The following is a 21362-nucleotide window of genomic DNA, read 5'->3' as shown; positions in this document are numbered from 1 at the left end:
ATGGAACAGTAGGCTCCACTGTCCTTGACGTAACTATCAATTAACTCGGCCAATTAACCCAGTCTTCTGACATTCAAGGGTCCGTTGCTTGAAACGGGTTCAAGTCTGCTGATACACTTTTTTTTATAAAACTTCATAACTTTATAAAACACGTGTCACGTAGTTTTCTATACATGACCATCCGCGTATAGACTTTCATTTAAAGGGAAACACTACAATGCTGTGTCCCGTTACTCCTGTGGTGACTGAGATTTCATGAGAATTAGTTGTAGCCTAATACGTGGCTTCCTAGGATCTATGATCCTTCACCTCATAATCTCTCTGTTTGACAGAGATTAATCAGCTCTACTATAAATGAACTTGAGTGAACCAACGTTGCTTAACGTTCACCAAAAAGTCAACCCAGTCTCTCAGTCTCTCCCACTCATAATCTCTTCCCCGTTTGTAGTCGAGCAGCAGGAACAACCCGCACCCCTCACAACCTCACAACTCCGCCCCGTGGTCGACCCCTTGCCAGACCTCCAGTACACCACACTCTCCCAGGCGTCACTCTCTGGTCTACCAACCCTCCGAGAAGCCCCCCAAGACCAGACCCGGTGGCACTGAAAACGAAAATGGGTTTCCAGGAACGGGGTTGTCTTCTGTGGGCGACCCTCGTGGTCTCTTTGGTATCGTGGGTGCAGTGCGTGAGCAGAGGAGAGCTCTTCCCCTTCGGACCGTCCCGGGACCAGGCGCTGCAACCAGGGAACGACCAGACGCTGCAGCTCGCTCTGGATAAACCATTCTTCTTCTATGATGCAACCTTCAATAGCATCTATGTAAGTGGATTGAAGTGATATTATATCTGCTAAGCCTATCACCATGTATCGCCATAATTTGTATTTGTCACTTATCAAAAGCAATACATGTTTATTAAAAACAAAACAAACTAATTTGTGTATCGAACTATCATATTTCGTAGACGTCACTGTTGCGCATGTCTTATTGATCCACAAGATCGTCTATTGGAAACTTAAAAATACAACTGGGGCGTTCTTCTGACCATCGACGGTGTTTAGAAACGCAGTTTTTATTGATGTGCATCATGTTGTTTGGACTGGACTCCCCTGCGGAATGCGGTGTGGTCACGCTACCTTGCGTGGGGTTATCGTTTCACTGTTGACCAGGGGCCAAAGTAACTCCACACATCTCATTTTGCAATCCATCCCAAAGCAAAGACCCTCTGGCAGAAGTTATGTGAGGGCTTACTTGACTGAATGATCTCGCATATTGTAAAAAGATACTATTATATCTAGGACTAGTATTCTGTATATAATAGTGTGTTCATGAATCGATAAAAAAAAAGGATTTGAAAATCTTTGAAAATCTGTTCTATTGACAGTCGACTAAAGCAAAGCCCACATAGAAGCATGTTTCAACCCTGTATCCCAGGGCCTGTAACCACCGACCAAAGATGTCTGTACTGAATCTGTGTTTTCATTGTATTTTCATAATTCAGAATGACTTTAAAGTATATCAAAACAACTGGCCTTGAACCCAAGAGCTTAGCAATGACCTTATCAAGTGAACGGTTTTAAGTCTATTGCACATTACATGTTTACTTATAGTTGTGACGGTATGAGCATATTAATGTTACCGTCAGAGAAAGGTTTACTACTCTAAGTGTGTAGGTTAGGTGTATATTGTGCGGTCCCTAAACAAGTTTGGCTGTGCGTGAAAGGCGAGTTATGTGTGCTGCTGCAGTGATTATTATGGCCTGTCGAGTGTCTTGTTGAATGATCAGGCCACATAAATGTTGTCCTAATATGGCTATGCCCCGTGGGGGAAAACTAACACACATCATGTACGTTTATATATTTAAAAAAAAGTAAATAATTACACTTGTTACAAGTTTATAGTTGTCTCCTTGTTGTGAATCAGGTAGGGTTACATCTGTAGTATGAACTGCAGACTTTTTTTTTGAAGGGGCCAGATGTGAGCAGTTGGGATTGCTTTTCCCAGTGCTGTCTCGCTTTTGGGCAGGAAGTGGCTGTGGTGATGGTATTGTGCAATCTGTAGGATCTCTGGGTCTGGGGTAAGGACGGGAAACGGTATGGCTCTGGCCACAAGCGGTGCGCTAGTTTGTACCGGCGCTGGCTCGGGAAGTGCAATAAATAACAATGTGTGTGTGTGTGTGTGCGTGTGTGTGTGTGTCTGTGTCTGTGTGTGTGTGTGTGTGTGTGTGTGTGTGTGTGTGTGTGTGTGTGTGTGTGTGTGTGTGTGTGTGTGTGTGTGTGTGTGTGTGTGTGTGTGTGTGTGTGTGTGTGTGTGTGTTTGTGCGTGTGTCTCTGTGTGTCTCTGTGTGTGTGTGTGTGTGTGTGTGTGTGTGTGTGTGTGTGTGTGTGTGTGTGTGTGTGTGTGTGTGTGTGTGTGTGTGTGTGTGTGTGTGTGTGTGCCTGTGTGTGTGTGTGTGTGTGTGTGTGTGTGACAGTGTGGGTGTGTTTGTGAATGTTTGTGTTCCCCAAATATTTACAGGACCCTATTTATTTATTGAAATGATTTAACAACTCTGCATGAGTTCATTAAGAGCTTTACGAGTGTGTAGAGAGAGGAAACACCGTGGCCACAGAACACATCTTGTGTGTTTGTTCATTAGAGACTTTAGTTGGCCAGGGCAGCTGCCCTGATTCATTAGTCTAATGAGCGGGGAATAGAGATCAAAGTGGGCCCAAAGGACACACACTGGGTTCACCTCTACCGCGGCAGCATGCCTGCGTGTGTTATTCAAGCCCTTTTGGAACATGTCTGTAAAAGCCATTAGGTCATCGCAGCCCATTCCCCCCAGGCCCACCCCCAGGCTACTAACTGAAACACCTTTTTCATTTACATATAGCAGACGCTTCTATCCAAAGCGACTTACAAGCATTCATACGGACATTGCTGCTCCGATTCGAAGAGTCAACCATCATCAATTTATTTATTTTCTGCTTGTATGTATGTATCTATGTCAATTATGGCACCCATTGCACTCCTGATCATACCTGGAAAGAGGGATCCCCCACTCTGTATTCCTTCTCACGATTTCTTCCTTGTTAATTAAGGGGGTTTTCTCTTGCCCTATCGGGGGCTAGGGTCAGGGGGGTGTCATACATGCATGGCCTGTTAAGCTCTTTGAGATTGTACCTGTGATTAAGGGCTATACAAATAAAATGCAATAACCATGCAAGGCGACAGCCAGCTTGCAAGAGCAGTTCGTAAGGTGTCTTGCTCAAGGACACCTCGACACACCGCTAGGAGGAGCCGGGGATCGAACTCAGTCAACCCCGGTCTACCTCCTGAGCAGTGGCGGACCCTCGTGCCTCCATGGTTGAAAAAGTGCCCTCAAGAGTGGCGAATACGAGAGAAAGTGCCTTATTGGCTGCCCTTTACATGTGAAAAAAATGATTGGGTGCCCTCTGGTGCCCCTTCATACAATAAATTATGATGATGAGCCCTCTAGATAAGAAAATTCGATAACGTGCCTCAATGAGGGCCCTCTTAATGCCCTTACAGTGCCTCCATGGTTGAAAAAGTGCCTTCTAGAGTGGTGAATACAAGAGAAAGTGCCTTATTGGCTGCCCTTTACATGTGAAAAAAATGAATGGGCGTCCTCTTGTGCCCCTTCATACAATAAATTATGACGATGTGCCCTCTAGAGCAAGAATGTGCCCTTTTTATTTTTCCACCCCTGCCCTTCAAACACTCTGAGTCCATCACTGCTCCTGAGCTAATCCTCACCGTTGTCTTCACTCGTTTCAGGTCAGCACCAACGGCTTCGTGGCCACTGTCCAGCCGCCCGCCGAGGCAGAGTACCTGGGCAGAATGCCCGCCGACTTCGGCTCGCTCGCCGCACTGCAGGGCGACCTGGACACCAGCGACGGCGTGGGGAAGGTCTTCTTCCGCCAGGACCACAGCCCCGCCGTTCTGCGGCAGGCGGGCGACCTCATCAACGGGGCCTTCCCAGAGGACCCGGCGGTGAGCCCCACCCACGTGGTGGTGGTCACCTGGGTGGACGTGGCCACCCACGAGCCCCCGAGCCGAGGGGACGGCGTGGGCAAGAAGGTGAGACCCGCTGGGACGGGCCATCGTGGAGAGAGAGGGGTGGAGCCGCTGCACTGAACCCACTGATTGATATCGTGGATCTTTCGTCCCACAGAGGAACACCTTCCAGCTGGTGATCGCAACCCACGAGAAGGCCTCCTACGCCATTTTGCTGTACGAAAGGGGTGGGGTGCAGTTCCACTCCACACCCATCGGGGGCGCTAGCGTGCCCATGCAGGTCGGCATCAGTAAGGGTCTGGTCAAGGGCTACTTCTTCTCCAGTCAAGGGCCCTACTACCCCATCGCCACTGATGAGGCCACCGTCAGGGAGCTGGCGGAGTAAGTAGCTCAGCACCCACCTGCTGATTCTTAGGAACGTTGTTCATTCATGTAAAACGTGGTTCCTGAATCCATGAGGATTGTGTCAGGAGTCATGGTTCGAGTCTGTTCCCATCCCTCTCAGGGAGACCAACGCGGGCGTACGCGGCGTCTACGTGTTCGAGGTCGGAACTTCGCCCCTGTTCTCCAACGTGGCCCCCGGCGAGGTCCTTGACCTCCCGGCCGAGAGGCCACAGGAGCCGACCCCACAGACCAGAAAGGCCAGCTATGACGCGGGAGAGCAAGTGGAGGCCCTCTCTCTACCGTTCAACCCCAACTACCACCCGGTGCACCAACCGGAGGTGGTGGTGGTGGACAACACCGACATCAACGTAGACGGTGGGTCTACGTACATTTAGGGCATTTAGCAGACACTTTTATCCAATCGTCGGGAGCAGTTAGGGTAAGATGTCTTGCTCAGGAACAACTCGACACTCCTAGGAGGAGCCAGAGATTGAACTAGCAACCTTTCGGTTGCATGTCAACGCGCTCTCCCCTTCCTCTTCATCGATTCATCGATTCTGCTGGTTACTGTGGTAGTGCTGTACTATGTTCTTAACGTGTTGAGTGCTGTCATTCCAAGCGCCATCTTTTATGCTCAACGATCCGTCTGTCCGCTCCACTCGCAGTGTTCCGGTACAACTCCGAGACCTGCGCCGCCGGCAGAAGCCACTGCGGTCCTTTCGCCGAATGCCGGGACTACACGGGCGGCTACTGCTGCCACTGCACGCCCGGTTTCTACGGCAACGGAAAACAGTGTGTGGCGGAGGGTGAGAACCTGGTCCCGTGCCGTGTTAAAACACCAACACTAGCGCCAGGAAGCCGTAGTTCAGCGAGGCACTGAGATGAAGGTTTGAGTCTTTTCGCCCCCCCCCCACAGGAAAACACCAGAGGATTAACGGGAAGGTGCAAGGAAGGGTTTACGTGGGCCATTCCCCCTCGCCGGTTGAGTTCAGCAACAACGACCTCCACTCGTACGTGGTGGTCAACGACGGGCGCTCCTACGTGGCCATCAGCGACATCCCGGACAGCCTTGGGCCCTCGCTGATGCCCCTGTCCGCCGTGGGCGGGGTCATCGGCTGGGCCTTCGCCCTGGAGCAGCCCGGCTTCAAGAACGGCTTCAGCATCGTAGGTGAGGGAAAAGGTTCTAGACCAACGGACCGAGCGAGACTAAAAATCCTTTCGGTCCGCCTTGGCTTTGCCGGTTCAAGTGACGTCTTTGTTATTTGCGTCGCACAGCAATATTTTTACTGAACTCAAGAAGCATTCAACTGTTGATGCTGCACCATGCTCTGAAAAGCGTGAACGGCTTCCCCTTGACCTAGCGTCAAAGAAAGGACTCTCCCTGCATTACCTCATCTCGGACCCAGAACAGGCAGGGAGAGAGGGGATGGAGGTTGTGGGATGATCACAGTTCATTCAGAGCAATTAAATTAAATTAAATCACAGTTTAGTCTCAAAGGGGCTTAAACAGGCTGTACATTCATGACACCCCCCCTGACCCTAGCCCTCCCGAGGGCAAGAAAAAACTCCCTTAATAAGCAAGGAAGAAATCTTGATAAGCATCAGCGGGACGCTCCTCTTGATGTTTTCCCCTCTTCCCTCCCCTGCAGGAGGGGAGTTCACCAGGAAGGCGGACGTGACCTTCCAGCCCGGCAACGAGAAGCTGAGCATCACGCAGGAGTTCAAGGGCATCGACGAGCACGACCACCTGGTAGTGAGCACCGTCCTGGAGGGCCGCGTCCCCGAGGTGCCCCGGGGGGCCACCGTGACACTCGACAAGTACTCTGAGATCTACCAGTACTCCAACAACCGTAAGGCACCCAGACTCAGAGTCACGTCAATGTCACGCACGCATGCATGACGTCGTGGATACATTAACAACGGCAACAAGTTATTCAGTAGAAAATGTCTAACTTCTATGTTGCAAAAAATGCTGCTGTTCAGGCAAGTATATTGAATATACATTATAAATTGTATATATTGTCTATATTATAGATTTTGATTGTGTTGAGACAAATGAGTAAAAGCCATTCCTTAACATGATCGCATGCTGGAAAAAATTGCAAACTTTCCTTGATTCTCGAGTTTGCCTTGCAAACGATCATGTTATATACACATGTGCATTAGGCTTTACCTCTCTCTGCGTGCATCTGCTAATGCTGTTAGACATGACCCTGTCCAATCCCCAAGAGGCTTCTGAATCATCGTTCAACCTTTCAACTGGTGCAAAGGGAGCCATGCATGTCTGTTGGTTTTCACCCCATCTGTGCCTCCACTCCCCAGTCGTCAGCTCGTCGTCCACGCGGGACTACGTGGTCACCCTTCCCGAGGGAACGTCCGAGACCCGGACGTACCAGTGGCGCCAGACCATCAGCTTCCAGAGCTGCCAGCACGACGAGTCCCTCAGATCCATGAAACCCACCCAGATGCTCAACGTGGACCAGATCTTCGTCATGTACGACTCCACCAACATGCTCATGCGCTACGCCATGAGCAACAAGATCGCCGACGTCAACGGTGAGGTCACGCGGGTTATTGTCGTCCCATCGTGAGACTTCCTGTTTTGGCGCTATTTCACTTCCTTCCTGGTGTTCTCGTGGTCCACATCCTGGCCCCAGATAGCGCATGCGGGACGATTCTGTCTCGATCGTCTGGTGATTGCTGCTGTGATTGGTGAGGGAAGTCTAGCAGCGACCCCCCCGTATATATATATATAGGCCGTCAGATCTTATCTTCTCACGACGACCTATATATATATATATATATATATATATATATATATAAACTGAGTGAGATCTTATCTTGTCATGATGACCGCTATAGACCCATCTGAGCGTTGTGTATAAACCCGCCCCGTTCCTGTGTGTCCTGGCCTCAGGAGGAGAACCCGAGGAGAACCCTTGCTTCACCGGGAGACACGGGTGCGACACCAACGCCGTTTGCCGCCCGGGCCAGGGCACTCACTTCAACTGCGAGTGTGCCGTCGGATTCGACGGAGACGGTCGCTCGTGCCGCGGTACGGATGAAAAATTTATACAAAACCTCCCATTGTGTGTAATACAAGTATATGAATACAAGAGGATTTGAAGGGGAGAGAAATATAATTATGTATATATCTATATTATATACAAATAGAATTATATATATATAAATATAGTCATTTTTGCAGATATATATTTTGTAGGGCTTCACCTACATGTGAACCCCTACAAAATGTGATTAGTAACAGTTCCATTTACATGATGAATGATTCCATCAGGGAAATGGTATGTATCTGTAAGGAGCCATCGTTGGATTTTCCATTAGACTCAATTAGTAATTCCTTCCTTCCTGGGAAGCTGGGCACTCCTTGACAATTAGCAAAGCGAGACCTTAGCGTAAACAACGCCACCGTATTACTGCACCACATGGTCCCAGACCAAACATTCAATCAAAGGACAGCATATCCAGTTCCCAACCCCCTCTCAGCATATCAGAGAGAGAGAGGGAGAGAGAGAGAGAGAGAGAGGGAGAGAGAGAGAGAGAGAGAGAGAGAGAGAGAGAGAGAGAAGGAGGGAGAGGGAGAGAGAGAAGGAGGGAGAGGGAGAGAGAGAACTTCTGTAGTGCACAAGGAGGAGAGAGAAAAGGGATGTTTTTCAGTCACCATAAAGATAGGTTCTGTAGATTGTTGTAATTAGGACTGGAAACGCCCCCGCTGATCCGGCGTCAGGAAAACGATAATGTACAGAGTTCCCAGAGTTCACTAGGAGACTGTAATCAACTGCAGTTCTTTGATGATTTCATCGTGACTGTGGTTTTGTCTCTATGTTTGCCCCACCAGATGTGGACGAATGCAGAACCATCCCCAATATCTGTGACCAGAATGCCATCTGCAACAACCAGCCGGGAACCTTCCGCTGTGAATGTCACGAAGGCTATCAGTTTGCCACTGATGGCCACTCGTGTCTTGGTAAGTGGCATGTGTGCATCGCCAGGTCCAATTGCAAGTCTCTGGTAATAGTTGGTGGAAATGTTCCAATAAACAAACTTATAAAGCATAAACGGTAATAGAAGGTATAATACCTTTGTTCATCACGAATGGAGAGTTATTGAGGCATATGATTAGCATGGCGGACTTGAGTTAATACTGGGGAATACTGGAATAATTAGGGTCTAGGAGTGTGTGTGTGTGTGTGTGTGTGTGTGTGTGTGTGTGTGTGTGTGTGTGTGTGTGTGTGTGTGTGTGTGTGTGTGTGTGTGTGTGTGTGTGTGTGTGTGTGTGTGTGTGTGTGTACTTGCGTGTGTGCGTGTGCGCGTGTGTGTGTGCGTGTGTGTGTGTGTGTGTGTGTATCTGTGTGTTCACGCAAGCCTATTACCCAGAGATTCTTACTTTCTGTATCAACCTTCCTAATGCTTGCTATGGACTTAAAAACTTTATTTTCACTGCCTCGTGCTATCCATCCATTTAATGACACACCTATCAGCAGGGCCGACGGACTGCGGGGGAAAGTGAGACAGTTGTGGGGGGGCCCAAGGCAGAGGGGGGGCCCATGGCAAAGAAAAAAAAAGAAAAAAAAAAAAATCTACCAGCCCATAGTGTTAGGAGTCGCACACGGCGACGTCTTCCCCCCCCCCCCCCCCCTCAACAATTGCTTCCTACCCCCCCTCCCCCCGGTCAACAATTGCTCCTTACCCAATTGCTCCTTACCCAGCTCCTCCAGCGCAGGGGGGCCCATCAGTACCCCTTGCATAGGGGCCCAGGATTTGGTGCAACGGCCCTGCCTATCAGGACTTCATTATTTTAATTTCAACATTTATATTTACATTGGCGGTAAAACCCGGTTTGACATACCGCTCATTCTCCTCTCCAACAGAAGTCAGCCGACCCACCAACCACTGTGACGAAGGAACCCACGACTGTGACGTCCCTGAGCGCGCTCAGTGCAGCTACACCGGAGGCTCCGCCTTCATCTGCTCCTGCCTGCCAGGATACATAGGCGATGGCAGAGTGTGTCAAGGTGATCGATGAGAGCACACACTTCATCATTAACACTACAAGTCAAAGCTGTCTGGACCCACCCTGAAACGAGAGCACACACAGTTCATCAATAACTCTACAAGTTGCAGCTCTCTTGCATGGCAATAAAAAGTACCTCACTAGTGAACTGAAACTATCCACGCAGCGATGGCCTAGCGGAATACGTGTTTACAATAAGGATTACTTCACTCAAGTGTTTTGCTTTTAGTTATTACAACCAGTTCAGCCTCTGCATTCCACAACGAGGATGGTCGGGACATAATTGTTAAACCATCCAACCGGGGGAGCACAGCGTAGATTGGTTATACATCTGGTACAACTACACAGCAGGACATGAAACAAAGCAGATGGTGTATGTATATTCACCACATCCCGGCCCTCCCCCCCCCCCCGCCATACACACACTCACTCTCAAGGGATTCACCCATTCATATTTTCCATCTCTTCTCTGTCTCTTTTCTCCATACCTCTCCTGTCCTCTTGTTCTGTAGTCTACCGGTATCTGCTCAAATCATCCATACATACAACGCCACGGTCAGACCCCCCAGTTAACCTCTGACCTCAGACTCAGCCAAGGCCGAAGTTCAACAGATCTTTAAAACTGAACCTCAGGCTCTCAAGTGGTCGGCACGCGGCTCAGGAGGTAGAGCGGGTTGGCTGGAAGCCAGAAGGTTGCTAATTCGATCCCCGGCTCCTTCTAGCTGAGTTTCGAGGTGTCCCTGAGCAAGACACCTCACCCTAACTGCCCCCCGACGAGCTGGCTGTAGCCTTGCATGGTGGACTCCGCCATCGGTGTGTGAATGTGTGCATGAATGGTTGATTGTTAGCCGATATCATAAAGCGCTTTGAGTGGCCACTGGTTAGAAAAGGGCTGAATAAATGCAGTCCATTTACCATTTATCAACGCCTCGTGTCTTGATTCCCCAAGACTCGGATGAATGCCGGCCTGGCAGCTGCCACCAGGACGCCGTGTGCTACAACACCCAGGGATCCTTCACCTGCCAGTGCAGGCCAGGTTACTATGGAGACGGCTTCCAGTGCGCCCCAGGTGAGAGTCTCGGAATGCGAGCCCCCCTGCGGCCTCGGAGAGCCTTGATAACATTCACCGCACTCTCTCTGGAACACAGTGGGTTTAATCTGCTGTTAATGAGGCTTGGGTTGAATCTGAATTTCAAGTCGTTTCCAGTCCTATTTTTAACAAAATTGTATCTGGTATTAATGAGTGGGGTTATTATAAAAGGGCTGTAGATCGTTTTTCTGCCATCTATCCGTAATGTCTGGACGGAGAACGATGAAAGAGATTTTCTGTCGTAACTGAATTCCGTATTTTGCAATGCTTTTTCAAGAAGATTGTTCTAGTAATTGGAGATTTCAAGTAGTTTCCATTCTTATTTTTAACTAGATTTTATCTGGTATTAATGAGGCTGGGGTTGTTATAAAAGTGCATTAGATCGTTTTTCTGCCATCTATCAGTTTCTAGCACTTTCCAGTCTTATTCTGAACTGGATTTATACGCTCCCCAGAGAGGACCAAGACCCAGTGTGAAGCCCACAGAGACAGCCTCCTGGGGGCCTCAGAGTACCGGCCCCGGCCGGTCGGCCACCATGTCCCCACGTGCAGCGACCGCGGCGACTACACGCCGCTCCAGTGTCACGCCAGCACCGGACACTGCTGGTGTGTGGACCACCGCGGGCAGGAGATCCCCGGGACGCGCTTCGGACCGGGCCAGCGGCCATCTTGTGAGTAGCAGCTCCGAGGCTGATTACAAAATGACTCTGACATCACCAATGGCATTGCTGATGTCAGAGTCATTTTGTAATCAGCCTACAGCATTGGTCCAATGCTGTAGTCTACAAAATACATACAAAATATGAAACTTTATTCTGTGCACTTAAAAAATGTTGCACTTTGCTCTTCTGTTAGGCCTGCTGTTAATGGATTATTTTTTGTTCTGTTTTTGTATTTCGTTTTTTCATGGCTCTCGATTGACAATAGCACCTCCAAAGCTGAATAAAAAAGTACACCTACATCACATATGCTGTAGTTAACAAAATACTTACAAAATATGAAACGTTATTCTGCACACTGGGTTCTTTCAAAAATATTTTTTACTGTTGATTGACAATAAAGTTTTCCGAATCTGAATTAGTATGAACTGTCGGTTTGCCACCGCTCATTTCCCGCCGGACCTCCGCTAGGTATCGACCACGGCGACTCCCAGCCCCCGGTGAGACCCACCCCCCGACCCAATGTCCAGCCCCCCCCCTCGGGGACCCACCTGGTGTTCGCCCAGAACGGCCGGATCGAGCACATCCCCCTGGAGGGCTATGACATGAAGCCCGACCAGGCCAAGACCGTGCTCCATCTACCTGTGAGTCTGTTGTGTTGTGTTGTGTCGCAACTTGTTGTTGTTTCAGATCAATCCTCCTCGGTCGACTGGCGGCGTTTACTATGGGATGTTTTATTGGATTGGGTTTTCCTAAGGGTTTTTCAAAGATGTTTGACATGTGGTTCGAATCGGTTTGTTATTCTGTAAAATGGGTGAATTGTTGTGTGTTGGAGATTGAGTGTGCTCTAATAGTCATGGCTTGTTTATTTCTGAATGTTTGGTTAGAAGAGCGGTTGTGCGTCTGTGCGGTCTAATGTGAAAACGCATCGTGACCTTAGGAATCCCATTTGACATTCTCACTGTGTGATAATAGGTTTGTGCAGTTTAAACTGAAAACGATCCATATCCAATGCTTCTTACTTTAAGCATAAGAATAGGATGTTAAATGTGGCTTAACTCGATCAGAAAAAATAGCGCTTACTTGTAGGTATCTGTCAACATTCTGGAGAAAGCCACCACAACCACCTGTGTTGAAATTAGTGTCTTCTGCACATGTTGTCAGCTTACCTAAGTTTGCTTGCCTGTAATAACCAGCTTGTGCGTTGAAGCTCCAAATTTCCCCCCTTCTGCCTCATGCTCTGGAAAAGGCTAGGTTTGTGCTTTATTGTAGACACATGGTGACATGGTTGCTAATTGCTAACATCAGCGCAACATCCTAGAACTACAAACTGCATTTAATGTCGCGCAGATTCCCAGGCCAGCTGGCTCCGGTTTGTGTCTAGCTGTTGCGCATCCATATTCCGGGGCTGTTCTTTTTTTATGGGCCAGTTTTTGTTTGTTTTCTAGCCTGTGTCTAGACGTTAATGTCTGGAAATATGCAGAACCATCTGTCTTGTTTTTGTTCTCGTTTTATGGCGCACCGTTCGGGTTTTCAAAGAAACCGCACTTCAAAGACACGGGTGGTTGACCTCTCTATCTCCGCAGGGCAAGCTCATCATCGGGGTGGCCTACGACTGCGTGGAGAAGATGGTCTACTGGACGGAGATCAGCCCGTCCTCCATCAACAAGGCCAGCCTGGAAGGAGGGGACATCATCCCGGTCATTGAGTCAGGTGGGGTCCCCGATCGCAGTTAATTCAGCCTCAAAACCACGTCTGTTATCCTCTTGCATCACACCAGTTTACTCTCCGTTTGAGATTACTTTTGAAGTGAGAGCAATCGATGAGTCCTCGTCTCCTTCCCAAATAGGGGTCACCAGCCCGGAGGGGATCGCCGTAGACCACTTGGGCCGGAATATATTCTGGACGGATTCCAGCACGGACCAGATTGAAGTAGCCTCCATGGACGGGTCTCAACGGCGGGTCATTGTAGCCACGGACCTCGTGAACCCCCGTGCTATCATCGCCGACCCCCCTAATGGGTTAGGCCTTCTCATGTGTTGCCCATTTTGCTCGTGCTTGGACACAAACGTTTTCTTTGAATCTCTCCCAAGTCCAGCATCTGATCTAACAACGCCCGCATTCCTTTACAAAGAAACCTCTACTGGGCTGACTGGGACCGGGAAGCGCCCAAGATTGAGACCGCTTATATGGACGGGACCAACAGACGGGTGTTGGTGAAGGATAACCTGAGCCTTCCCAACGGCTTGACCTACGAGCCTCAGAGCTCTCTGCTCTGCTGGGCAGATGCCGGTAGGTTTCCCCCTAGAGTCTGCATAGCCTCCCCCTCCCCTACCCCTACACCCTTCTTACTCACTTATTGTATGTTGTACGTCTTTGCCCTTAATGTACAGACCTTTTGTATGTTGTACGTCCTTGCACTTAGTAGTTGCACTTAATAGTACTTAGCATTGTGTAGTATCTTATCCTAGCTAGCTTTGTTGGATAGAATAACCTAGCGTTTGTAACAAGTGCTCGAATGCCCTAAATGGCAATCTACGGTAAATGTAATGTTCTAGTAAACGTTAAATTACAAGGCTGTGTTGTTTTTGCTAACTTGCCAACATGCCACATGACATCACCCTAGGCGCAGCTTTTTTTCTTCATATCATCTTTGGCAACGTAGACTTCAACTGTCGTAACACAGGCATTTTATTGTCCCATAACCGGGGAACTCTCTCCTGCTTGTAGGCACGAGGATCCTGGAGTGTATGAACCCGGGAAGGGGAGACCGCAGAAAGATGACTGAGGGGATCCAGTACCCGTTCGGGATGACTTCTTATGGGAAAAACCTTTATTACACCGACTGGGATAGGTAGGCTCCTTCACCAAGGGTTGGTCAACAAATGACTTATTTTGTCCCATGTTGAAATTAATACTTGCTTTTGTATATTCAACAACTTAAGGGTTAGACTCGAGACATAGCTAAGTGGAAACGTATCCTGGAGGCATCCTCATAATGTAAAAGGGTCGGCTTTGCTCAGGAGGTAGAGCAGTCGCCTTGTAGTTCGTTCCCCAGCTCCTCCTAGCTGAGTGTTGATGTGTCCCTGAGCAAGACACTTAACCCTAACTGCTCCTGACGAGCTGGCTGTCGCCTTACATGGTTGGCTCTACCGTCGGTGTGTCAATGTGTTTATTAACCTATGTAAGTCGCTTTGGATAAAAGTGTCTGCTAAATGCCCTAATTGTAATTGTATTTGTAAAACATTCCTTGCAAAAAATCCCCATCCAAAATTAAAAAGTTATTCTGGGTTGCTGCAAAAAGCTACAAAAAAAACAATGAACCCTTTATGTACACTTTGGCGTGTGATGTAAGAGACCAGCGTTGTCCTGGTGGCCAATTAGCGGGCCATGAAGAAGAGAGGGCCAAAGGTTAACCTTCCAGCCCCGCTCCCAGAGGAAGGGTTCAGGCCTTGATGTTCCCCCACACTCGGCGCCTCTTCCCTGCACACTGGAGGGCTTTCTCCCCTCAGTGGGGCCAGGCGGTTTGTGGACCATGACCACGGAGAGAGGGTGCCAGGCGATAGAGAGCAGGGTCAAGCAGGCCGCTTTAAAAAGTGACAGCTGCCTGCCATTTTTCAGTCTCTTCAGCGTCTGTGAATGACCTGTCCATGACCCCCTTCCCTCTGATCTGCCCAGAGATTTACCCCAGTGGATCAGAGAGGAGCAGTTTTTTGGGTTGGGGATTGTGTGTGTGTGTGTGTGTGTGTGTGTGTGTGTGTGTGTGTGTGTGTGTGTGTGTGTGTGTGTGTGTGTGTGTGTGTGTGTGTGTGTGTGTGTGTGTGTGTGTGTGCGTGTGTGTGTTTTTGTGCGTCTGTGTGTGCTTTTTTGTGCGTCTGTGTGTGTGTGTGTCTTTGTGTGTGCGTCACTGTGTATCTCTGTTAGTCTTTTTGTTTGTCTTTCGTACGGGGGAGCCTAAACGCTTCAAGTGCGTCAAAAAGGAGCCAAATTAACTCTAAACTAAACTTGACTCCCACTGCTTCCCCCAGGAGCCCCGTCCGTCTCTGCCCATGGAGGACTGAACTGTTCTGTTGATTATGTTTACGTTAGGCAGGCTGTGGTTGCCGTGGACACCAACGGTGGCCAGGAGACGTCCGAGTTCCTGCCTCTGAAACGCACCAAGCTGTACGGCATCACCACCGCCTACGCCCAGTGTCCAGCGGGTAACTCACACACTCAACACAGACACTCAATACATCTGAGCATACTTCCTAAATCTCCTCTTTTTACGTTGACCCCCAAATGTTTACCGAAAACGACATTCTGTTTACACCGTGACCTTTGGCAGCATTCTGTGATTCATAGACCGGTCTAAAGAGCATTTCTTAGAAATGCTGTCACTCTGGTAAAATTGTGGCTTCCTCCAGCCTCTTTCTGGTCACTGTCGCCCTACCATGAACCCCTTTGAGTTCAATATGGGACTTTTGGAAAAAGCGAGTATGGATGTACTCCTCAAGCATTTAAGTATCTGGAGGAATTAGGAACAGTTAGTGCATATTGCAGTACGAGGCTTTACTCCTCCAAACCTCCCCGCTAGATAAGAGGGCATAAATCCAGAGAATGCAGAGCCAAGGGGCCCTCCGACATCTGGAGTCTGCTACGTCTCACCCAACTATGTGTATCTGTTGACCAAATTGAGAAGCGGCTGTTGCCTTAAGCCCAAATGTTCTGGTGCTTGAAAAACAAACCTTTCTCCTCCCCCCCCCCCCCAAACGGTCTCAGGGTGGACTGTGTTGAACATAACAGACTGTCATCGTTGGACATGTTTAACTTTTCTGTGTTCTTGTTTCTCCTCAACACCCCATCACCCCCCCCCCCCCCCCAGGACAAAACTACTGTGCTGCGAACAACGGAGGTTGCTCTCACCTCTGTTTAGCCACGCCGAATGGACGCTCCTGCAAGTGCCCCGACAACGCGTCCAGCGTGGGCTGTGTGGAGTGAGGGCAGTGAGCTGGAGATGGAGAAGGAGATGGAGAGAGAGAGAAGAGAAAGGGAGATAGAGAGAAGAGAGAGGGAGATAGAGAGAAGAGAGAGGGAGATAGAGAGAAGAGAGAGGGAGATAGAGAGAGCGAGAGATGGGGAGAGAGAGAGAGAGAGAGAGATCTGTGGATGTGATAAGGAGTGGAAGTCCCAAAGTGTTTTTGGGACTTTTGAGTCCCAAAGTGTTCTTTAGTGTAACTGCTCGACAGTAACAGACAAAAACAAAAGAAAATACAGCGATGTAATTCCTCTGCCTTTATGAATATATATGAATGCCTATCAGAATTGTAAATATATACACATTTTGTTGACATTGTTTTATACCAATGCACATAATCTAAGGAAACTAAGGAACTACAGGGATATTGAATATTTAAAATGTGAAATTCATTACAGCAATAAATGACATCAGGTGCTCCAACATGGTTATTATGATGTTTCACATACGTTAACGTCAGCTTGTGATAAACTGTAACACAGGTTATGATATGGGACGTGTGGGTTACCGAATTGACAATCAAATGAGAGGAAAAACATGACTCGAGGTACAAATACTATGGAGTTGGTTTACATTCTGGGGAGTGATTAAAAAAAGTTACATGGTTGTGTGTCTCTGAGTGAAGTTACAGCGCCATCGTGTGGGATGCAGGCTATGTCGCCATTGAACGATAAAAGGGGTCATTTGAACCACTTCCAATTCCCGTTGTTATTTGGAAAATACATTTAATTAATATATTAAGCGTAATTTGTGAATATATATAAACAGCATATGGCAACTGAACCACAATAGCATGCAAGTTGCCTTTATCACTGCCCAAGCTCCTTGGAAACATGTTCATATATCTATTTAGTTTTTCACCCAACTGAATGATGCAATGCTTTCAAATGAAACGGCCTTGTTCTGCAGTTAGAGAAGAAATAGGCTACTTTGTCTTCCAGCGTTCACACTCACACACACACACACACACACACACACACACACACACACACACACACACACACACACACACACACACACACACGCACACACACTTTCAACTAAATATGTCGACTGTGGTCGAAATGTGTGAACTAAGGAGATATGGGTTGATTAGGGGATTATGCAAGAATTATATTACGATTTTGACTCTACATATATATAACAGCATGTAATATCCAAAATCGTAATATAATGTTGTGTCACAATGTACACAAAATGCTGCTGTGTGTACATTGCTCTATTGCTGAACCAAGCCTATCCAGTGTGTAGAAGTTTACACTGTAGCTTGATGTAAATGCATTGCACATTTGAGAGGATATCAAATCAAAGTTGAATATATTGTGAAAGATAATGATTTAAATTTACTCAGAAATATTGACATCTTAAAACTGCCGTAGCCACATGCCACCAACTGTCCTTTAAAAGTACAAGGTAAATCGAATACAATTCTCAAAAATGTGCACAACGTCTTCATGTGCATGCAATTAATAAAAAGATAATGTGTGATGTTATGGCGGGTAGGTGTGGTACTGATGCTGCTCGTTAGGATGGGGGCGCTATTGTTTTATAAACTGCTTGGGTGGGACGCCATAAACCACAGTAGCGCTTTGAGGGATGCTGGCTGATGAGAGAACATTGAATTACATAGTGGCTAGGACCGCATAGTGAAATGAGGTACAACCAAACATGTAATGCTGTCTTTATCGTAATATTTATTGAATGAGTTAGTTATGTTGCGACAATGTTTGACATTGCTCTCGCTCTCGTGCTAGTGTTCACATATAGTCATTAAATACTGTTTTGAACCAGCAGGCTCATGATAAGATTTCATGTAGTTCTTGTCTTTTCAATGCATGCATGGCTGAGAGTAGACCATCTAGTGTCATTTCGGTAGTGCGATCCCGCATCTGCTTCACAGCTCCAACATCCTTGTCAAGACAGTCATGGAATGGTCCAAATGCCCTGGATTTACTTTTCAGAGTAAAAGCATTTATTTACGCGACTGAAGCTATATGAGACTCATGTTTTTTTCATATATATTAGGATAACAGCATGAATCCTTTAATAATTAAATGTAGCCTACACATTCTAAACTGGACAAAACGATTATTTATTCATATATTATTGATATGAAAAACATGATTTGATAAATTATTTGGGAATTGATTAAAGAATTACAAGTCACATAACAACACTAACCTTATAAAATAGAAAAATAATTCATATATCTCACTAGAAATAGCCCTACCCTCGAACGACCACCTGCAGGCGTGGCTGCCGTAGAAAACACAGGACCGGCTTTTACTTTGAAAGCGCCGTTCTTCACCAGAAGTGGTATTCTGGCAGCCGGCTTTTACCTTGCAGTACCATCTCATTGACTGTTGACAGATAGGCTAGCTATGGGCTTCGCTCCTGTCTGGTTTTGACCTGTTTTGTTTGCAACAGGGCAGGTATAGTAGAAATGGTCCGTGTGCTCACACAGCACCCCTCAGCTGTGTGTGTGGGGACGACACGACACAGCGCTCACCATCCATACCTCAGAGTGCATGGAGGAAGTAATAATATCCTCTGATGCTAGCTATTGGTAGCTGCTTTATTGGGATTTTCCTGCAGAGCCCGCTGTCAAAGAGGCAGACCAGTATAGCAAATTTCATAGATGTGTCATGCATGACTTCGAGGACCGCTTTGGGGACACTTTCGGAAGACCTTCGGAGGATTGAGGAGGCGACCGACAGACCAATCAGTGATAACTGACTTTGCATCCTCTTCTCGAAGTTGTGCGAGACATGGCCAGTCCACATCACAATGATCTGTCGTTTGCATGGGAGAAGTATATGGACTGTCGACTACAAGGAGCAGATCTACAGGTAGGTTCCTGTGTGCACGTGTGTGTGTGTACTGTGTGTGTGTGTGTGTGTGCGTGTGCGCGCGGGCGCGCGCGTGTGTGTGTGTGTGTCACATGGGCTGAATTTATGAAACTGAAAGGGAAATTAAGTGTTTGTGTTGCTTCTGCGTTGAACAAGTTTGTGTTGAAACTCGGATTTTTGGGCAATCTGAAAAGGAAATAAGAACTGCAGTGTCAATGTGAACAACACGATTAGAGGCCAATGACACACACACACACACACACACACACACACACACACACACACACACACACACACACACACACACACACACACACACACACTGTGTGAGAGAGTCAGTGAACTAATTTCGGATCATGGGACTAGGATTAGGACCACTGGAGATCTGACACACACTCATTCTTGCTCTAAAGGTATGTCCTGTTATTCACATCTAGAGCCCTTTTCTTTTTGGTTATCTAGAAAACTGTGTGTGAGTCTGTGTGCAAATACATAGCGATACATTCATATGTGTGATACTGAATAACTAATTGCAACATCTATATTTCTCAATGATGTTGTTGGCAAAAGTACTGCTTTATGTATCTCATAATATTATAACACATTTTCCAATAAGGGAAACCTTTCATCTGCACCTCAGACATTTCAGTGTTAGTATTTCTTGAGTAGATCATGATTTTTTACCTTTCCAAATTACAGAACCAAGCCCTGATCTGTAGATGACATAGCGTGTAGACTCCCCTCAGGATGTTTCAAAACACCAGGGTAAAAAAAAAAGTTGATGCTCACTTTACACTAGAGCGTTCAAGAAGTTGCAGTAGTTTCATGCTTGTTCTGCTTATCTGATATGGTTCGTTTTATTCAGCAAATTAGTTTAAATTGAACTGAGGACAAGTTAAAGCGAGTCGTTTTGGCACACAAATGGATTTTGCAAGACTCGGACAACTAGGCTGTTATTGTAAGTAAACCTTATCGGTATTAGCAGTCATACTATGTATGGATTGTCGCCAGGTTGTCAGGCATAGACTATTTCCTTGATCTCTGTAGAAACCGAAGTTTGCAGCTACTAATGGTAACTACTTGCAGCTACCATTATATGTAGAAATAGAACCTTCAATCCCTCAATAACTACAGGTTACTGAGTGTGGTATAAGGGACAATATAATAGATACTGGAGCCTTATATACTCCTAGTCTATTTCCCCTGGCCTGCATTCATTGTAATGAAATGCAAGCTTACATTTGACAAACCAATTCATCATGGAAGCACAGTGTCAGAAAAATAAAGCAGAGTAAATAATATGTGGCATGAATGTGAAATGCACACCGCATTCTCGAATGGCTCCGTAAAGGCATTAGCCTTACTAGTAGAATTGGGAGTTTTACTGTCTCAGATTGGGGCTGCTGGTGTGAAAGCGATGATGTATCACCTTTGCAGAGTTTGTTATCTCCCACCGTGGAATCTGTGTTTCCACACAACCTGTTTAGTAATGAAACGATGCAGGGCAGCGTCTAACGACGAGTCATTTGTTTGCTTTTGTTCAAGTCTCTCTCTTTGTTTCACGCAGGTCTGTGTCATTATTCTCTCATGCAAACAGCTGCAGGCCTACACCAATGGAAGTCAGTTTACATGTTATTACAGTCTATGAATTGTTACGCCTGTAGGTGTGATACTGTGCCAGTCAGTGTGTTTTGAGGGGAAATCGAGGCCACAGTTTGAAGCTGGGAGACTGTGGTCTGTTGGTCACTTGAATTATTAGCCAGTGTTTACATTTTTTAGCAAGTCAAATATTTGTTTGTGAAACAAGGACCCAGTTTGTCTGGGTTTGAGGAAGTCTTCAGTAGATCTGAATGACCATATGACTGCATATACTGTTCTGTTTATGTTTGAGTTTTTATGCTACAGCTGGGCTGCAGGTGTGTGTTGATGACATCCTGCTACTTAGTTTCCCATCTGTGCTATTATTACTCTCTACTTTGTGACAATATTACAATCTCTGCCTACTGTGGGAGATGACACCACGTCCTTCACACTTGCTTTCTCGTTCGTTTTTTTCACCAACCACGCCTTCCTATTAACGGCCTGCTGGGTTGATTTGCTAAGGCGTCAAAGTAAAATGAAGAAAAAGTCCCTTGCTCTCAGTTCCTCATTGAAGCTGTTGTGGTTAGCCTCATCCCTGACCCTGACACGTTTCAAGGAGGCCCAAGTCTCCAGATACACTCTAGGGACGGGCTGACAACAGCGTATCCAGCCTGCCTCCGCCCGCCTAAGTGCTTCCGCTCAATTTTAATTTCCCTTCAGTACTACGTCTG

At 47.1% G+C, this 21362-nt stretch overlaps 2 protein-coding genes across 2 annotated transcripts in view; both read left to right on the top strand.

Moving 5' to 3' along the window:
* The first annotated feature begins 474 nt into the window (after positions 1 to 474).
* On the top strand, positions 475 to 17023 carry nid1a (nidogen 1a). The gene is made up of 20 exons (XM_056608969.1): positions 475 to 818; positions 3778 to 4080; positions 4175 to 4398; positions 4523 to 4776; positions 5067 to 5207; positions 5318 to 5569; positions 6051 to 6251; positions 6724 to 6957; positions 7319 to 7456; positions 8261 to 8389; positions 9294 to 9437; positions 10386 to 10505; positions 10981 to 11196; positions 11656 to 11828; positions 12771 to 12897; positions 13034 to 13205; positions 13319 to 13476; positions 13915 to 14038; positions 15274 to 15386; positions 16049 to 17023. The coding sequence occupies exons 1-20, from the start codon at positions 615 to 617 to the stop codon at positions 16162 to 16164; spliced, it is 3543 nt and encodes a 1180-aa protein (XP_056464944.1). The 5' UTR covers positions 475 to 614; the 3' UTR covers positions 16165 to 17023.
* A 1514-nt stretch (positions 17024 to 18537) lies between these two features.
* lyst (lysosomal trafficking regulator) overlaps positions 18538 to 21362 on the top strand; it is a 64208-nt gene continuing 61383 nt past the window's right edge. The window contains exon 1 of the mRNA XM_056608963.1: positions 18538 to 19050. Coding sequence (XP_056464938.1) covers positions 18970 to 19050 — 81 coding nt within the window. The 5' untranslated portion in view covers positions 18538 to 18969. The remainder of the gene's footprint in view (positions 19051 to 21362) is intronic.

Source organism: Gadus chalcogrammus, chromosome 15 (assembly GCF_026213295.1).
Source record: "Gadus chalcogrammus isolate NIFS_2021 chromosome 15, NIFS_Gcha_1.0, whole genome shotgun sequence".
Lineage (NCBI taxonomy): Eukaryota > Metazoa > Chordata > Actinopteri > Gadiformes > Gadidae > Gadus > Gadus chalcogrammus.
Note: the sequence above shows the minus strand (reverse complement) of the source record. Positions and strands in the feature narration are given on the sequence as shown.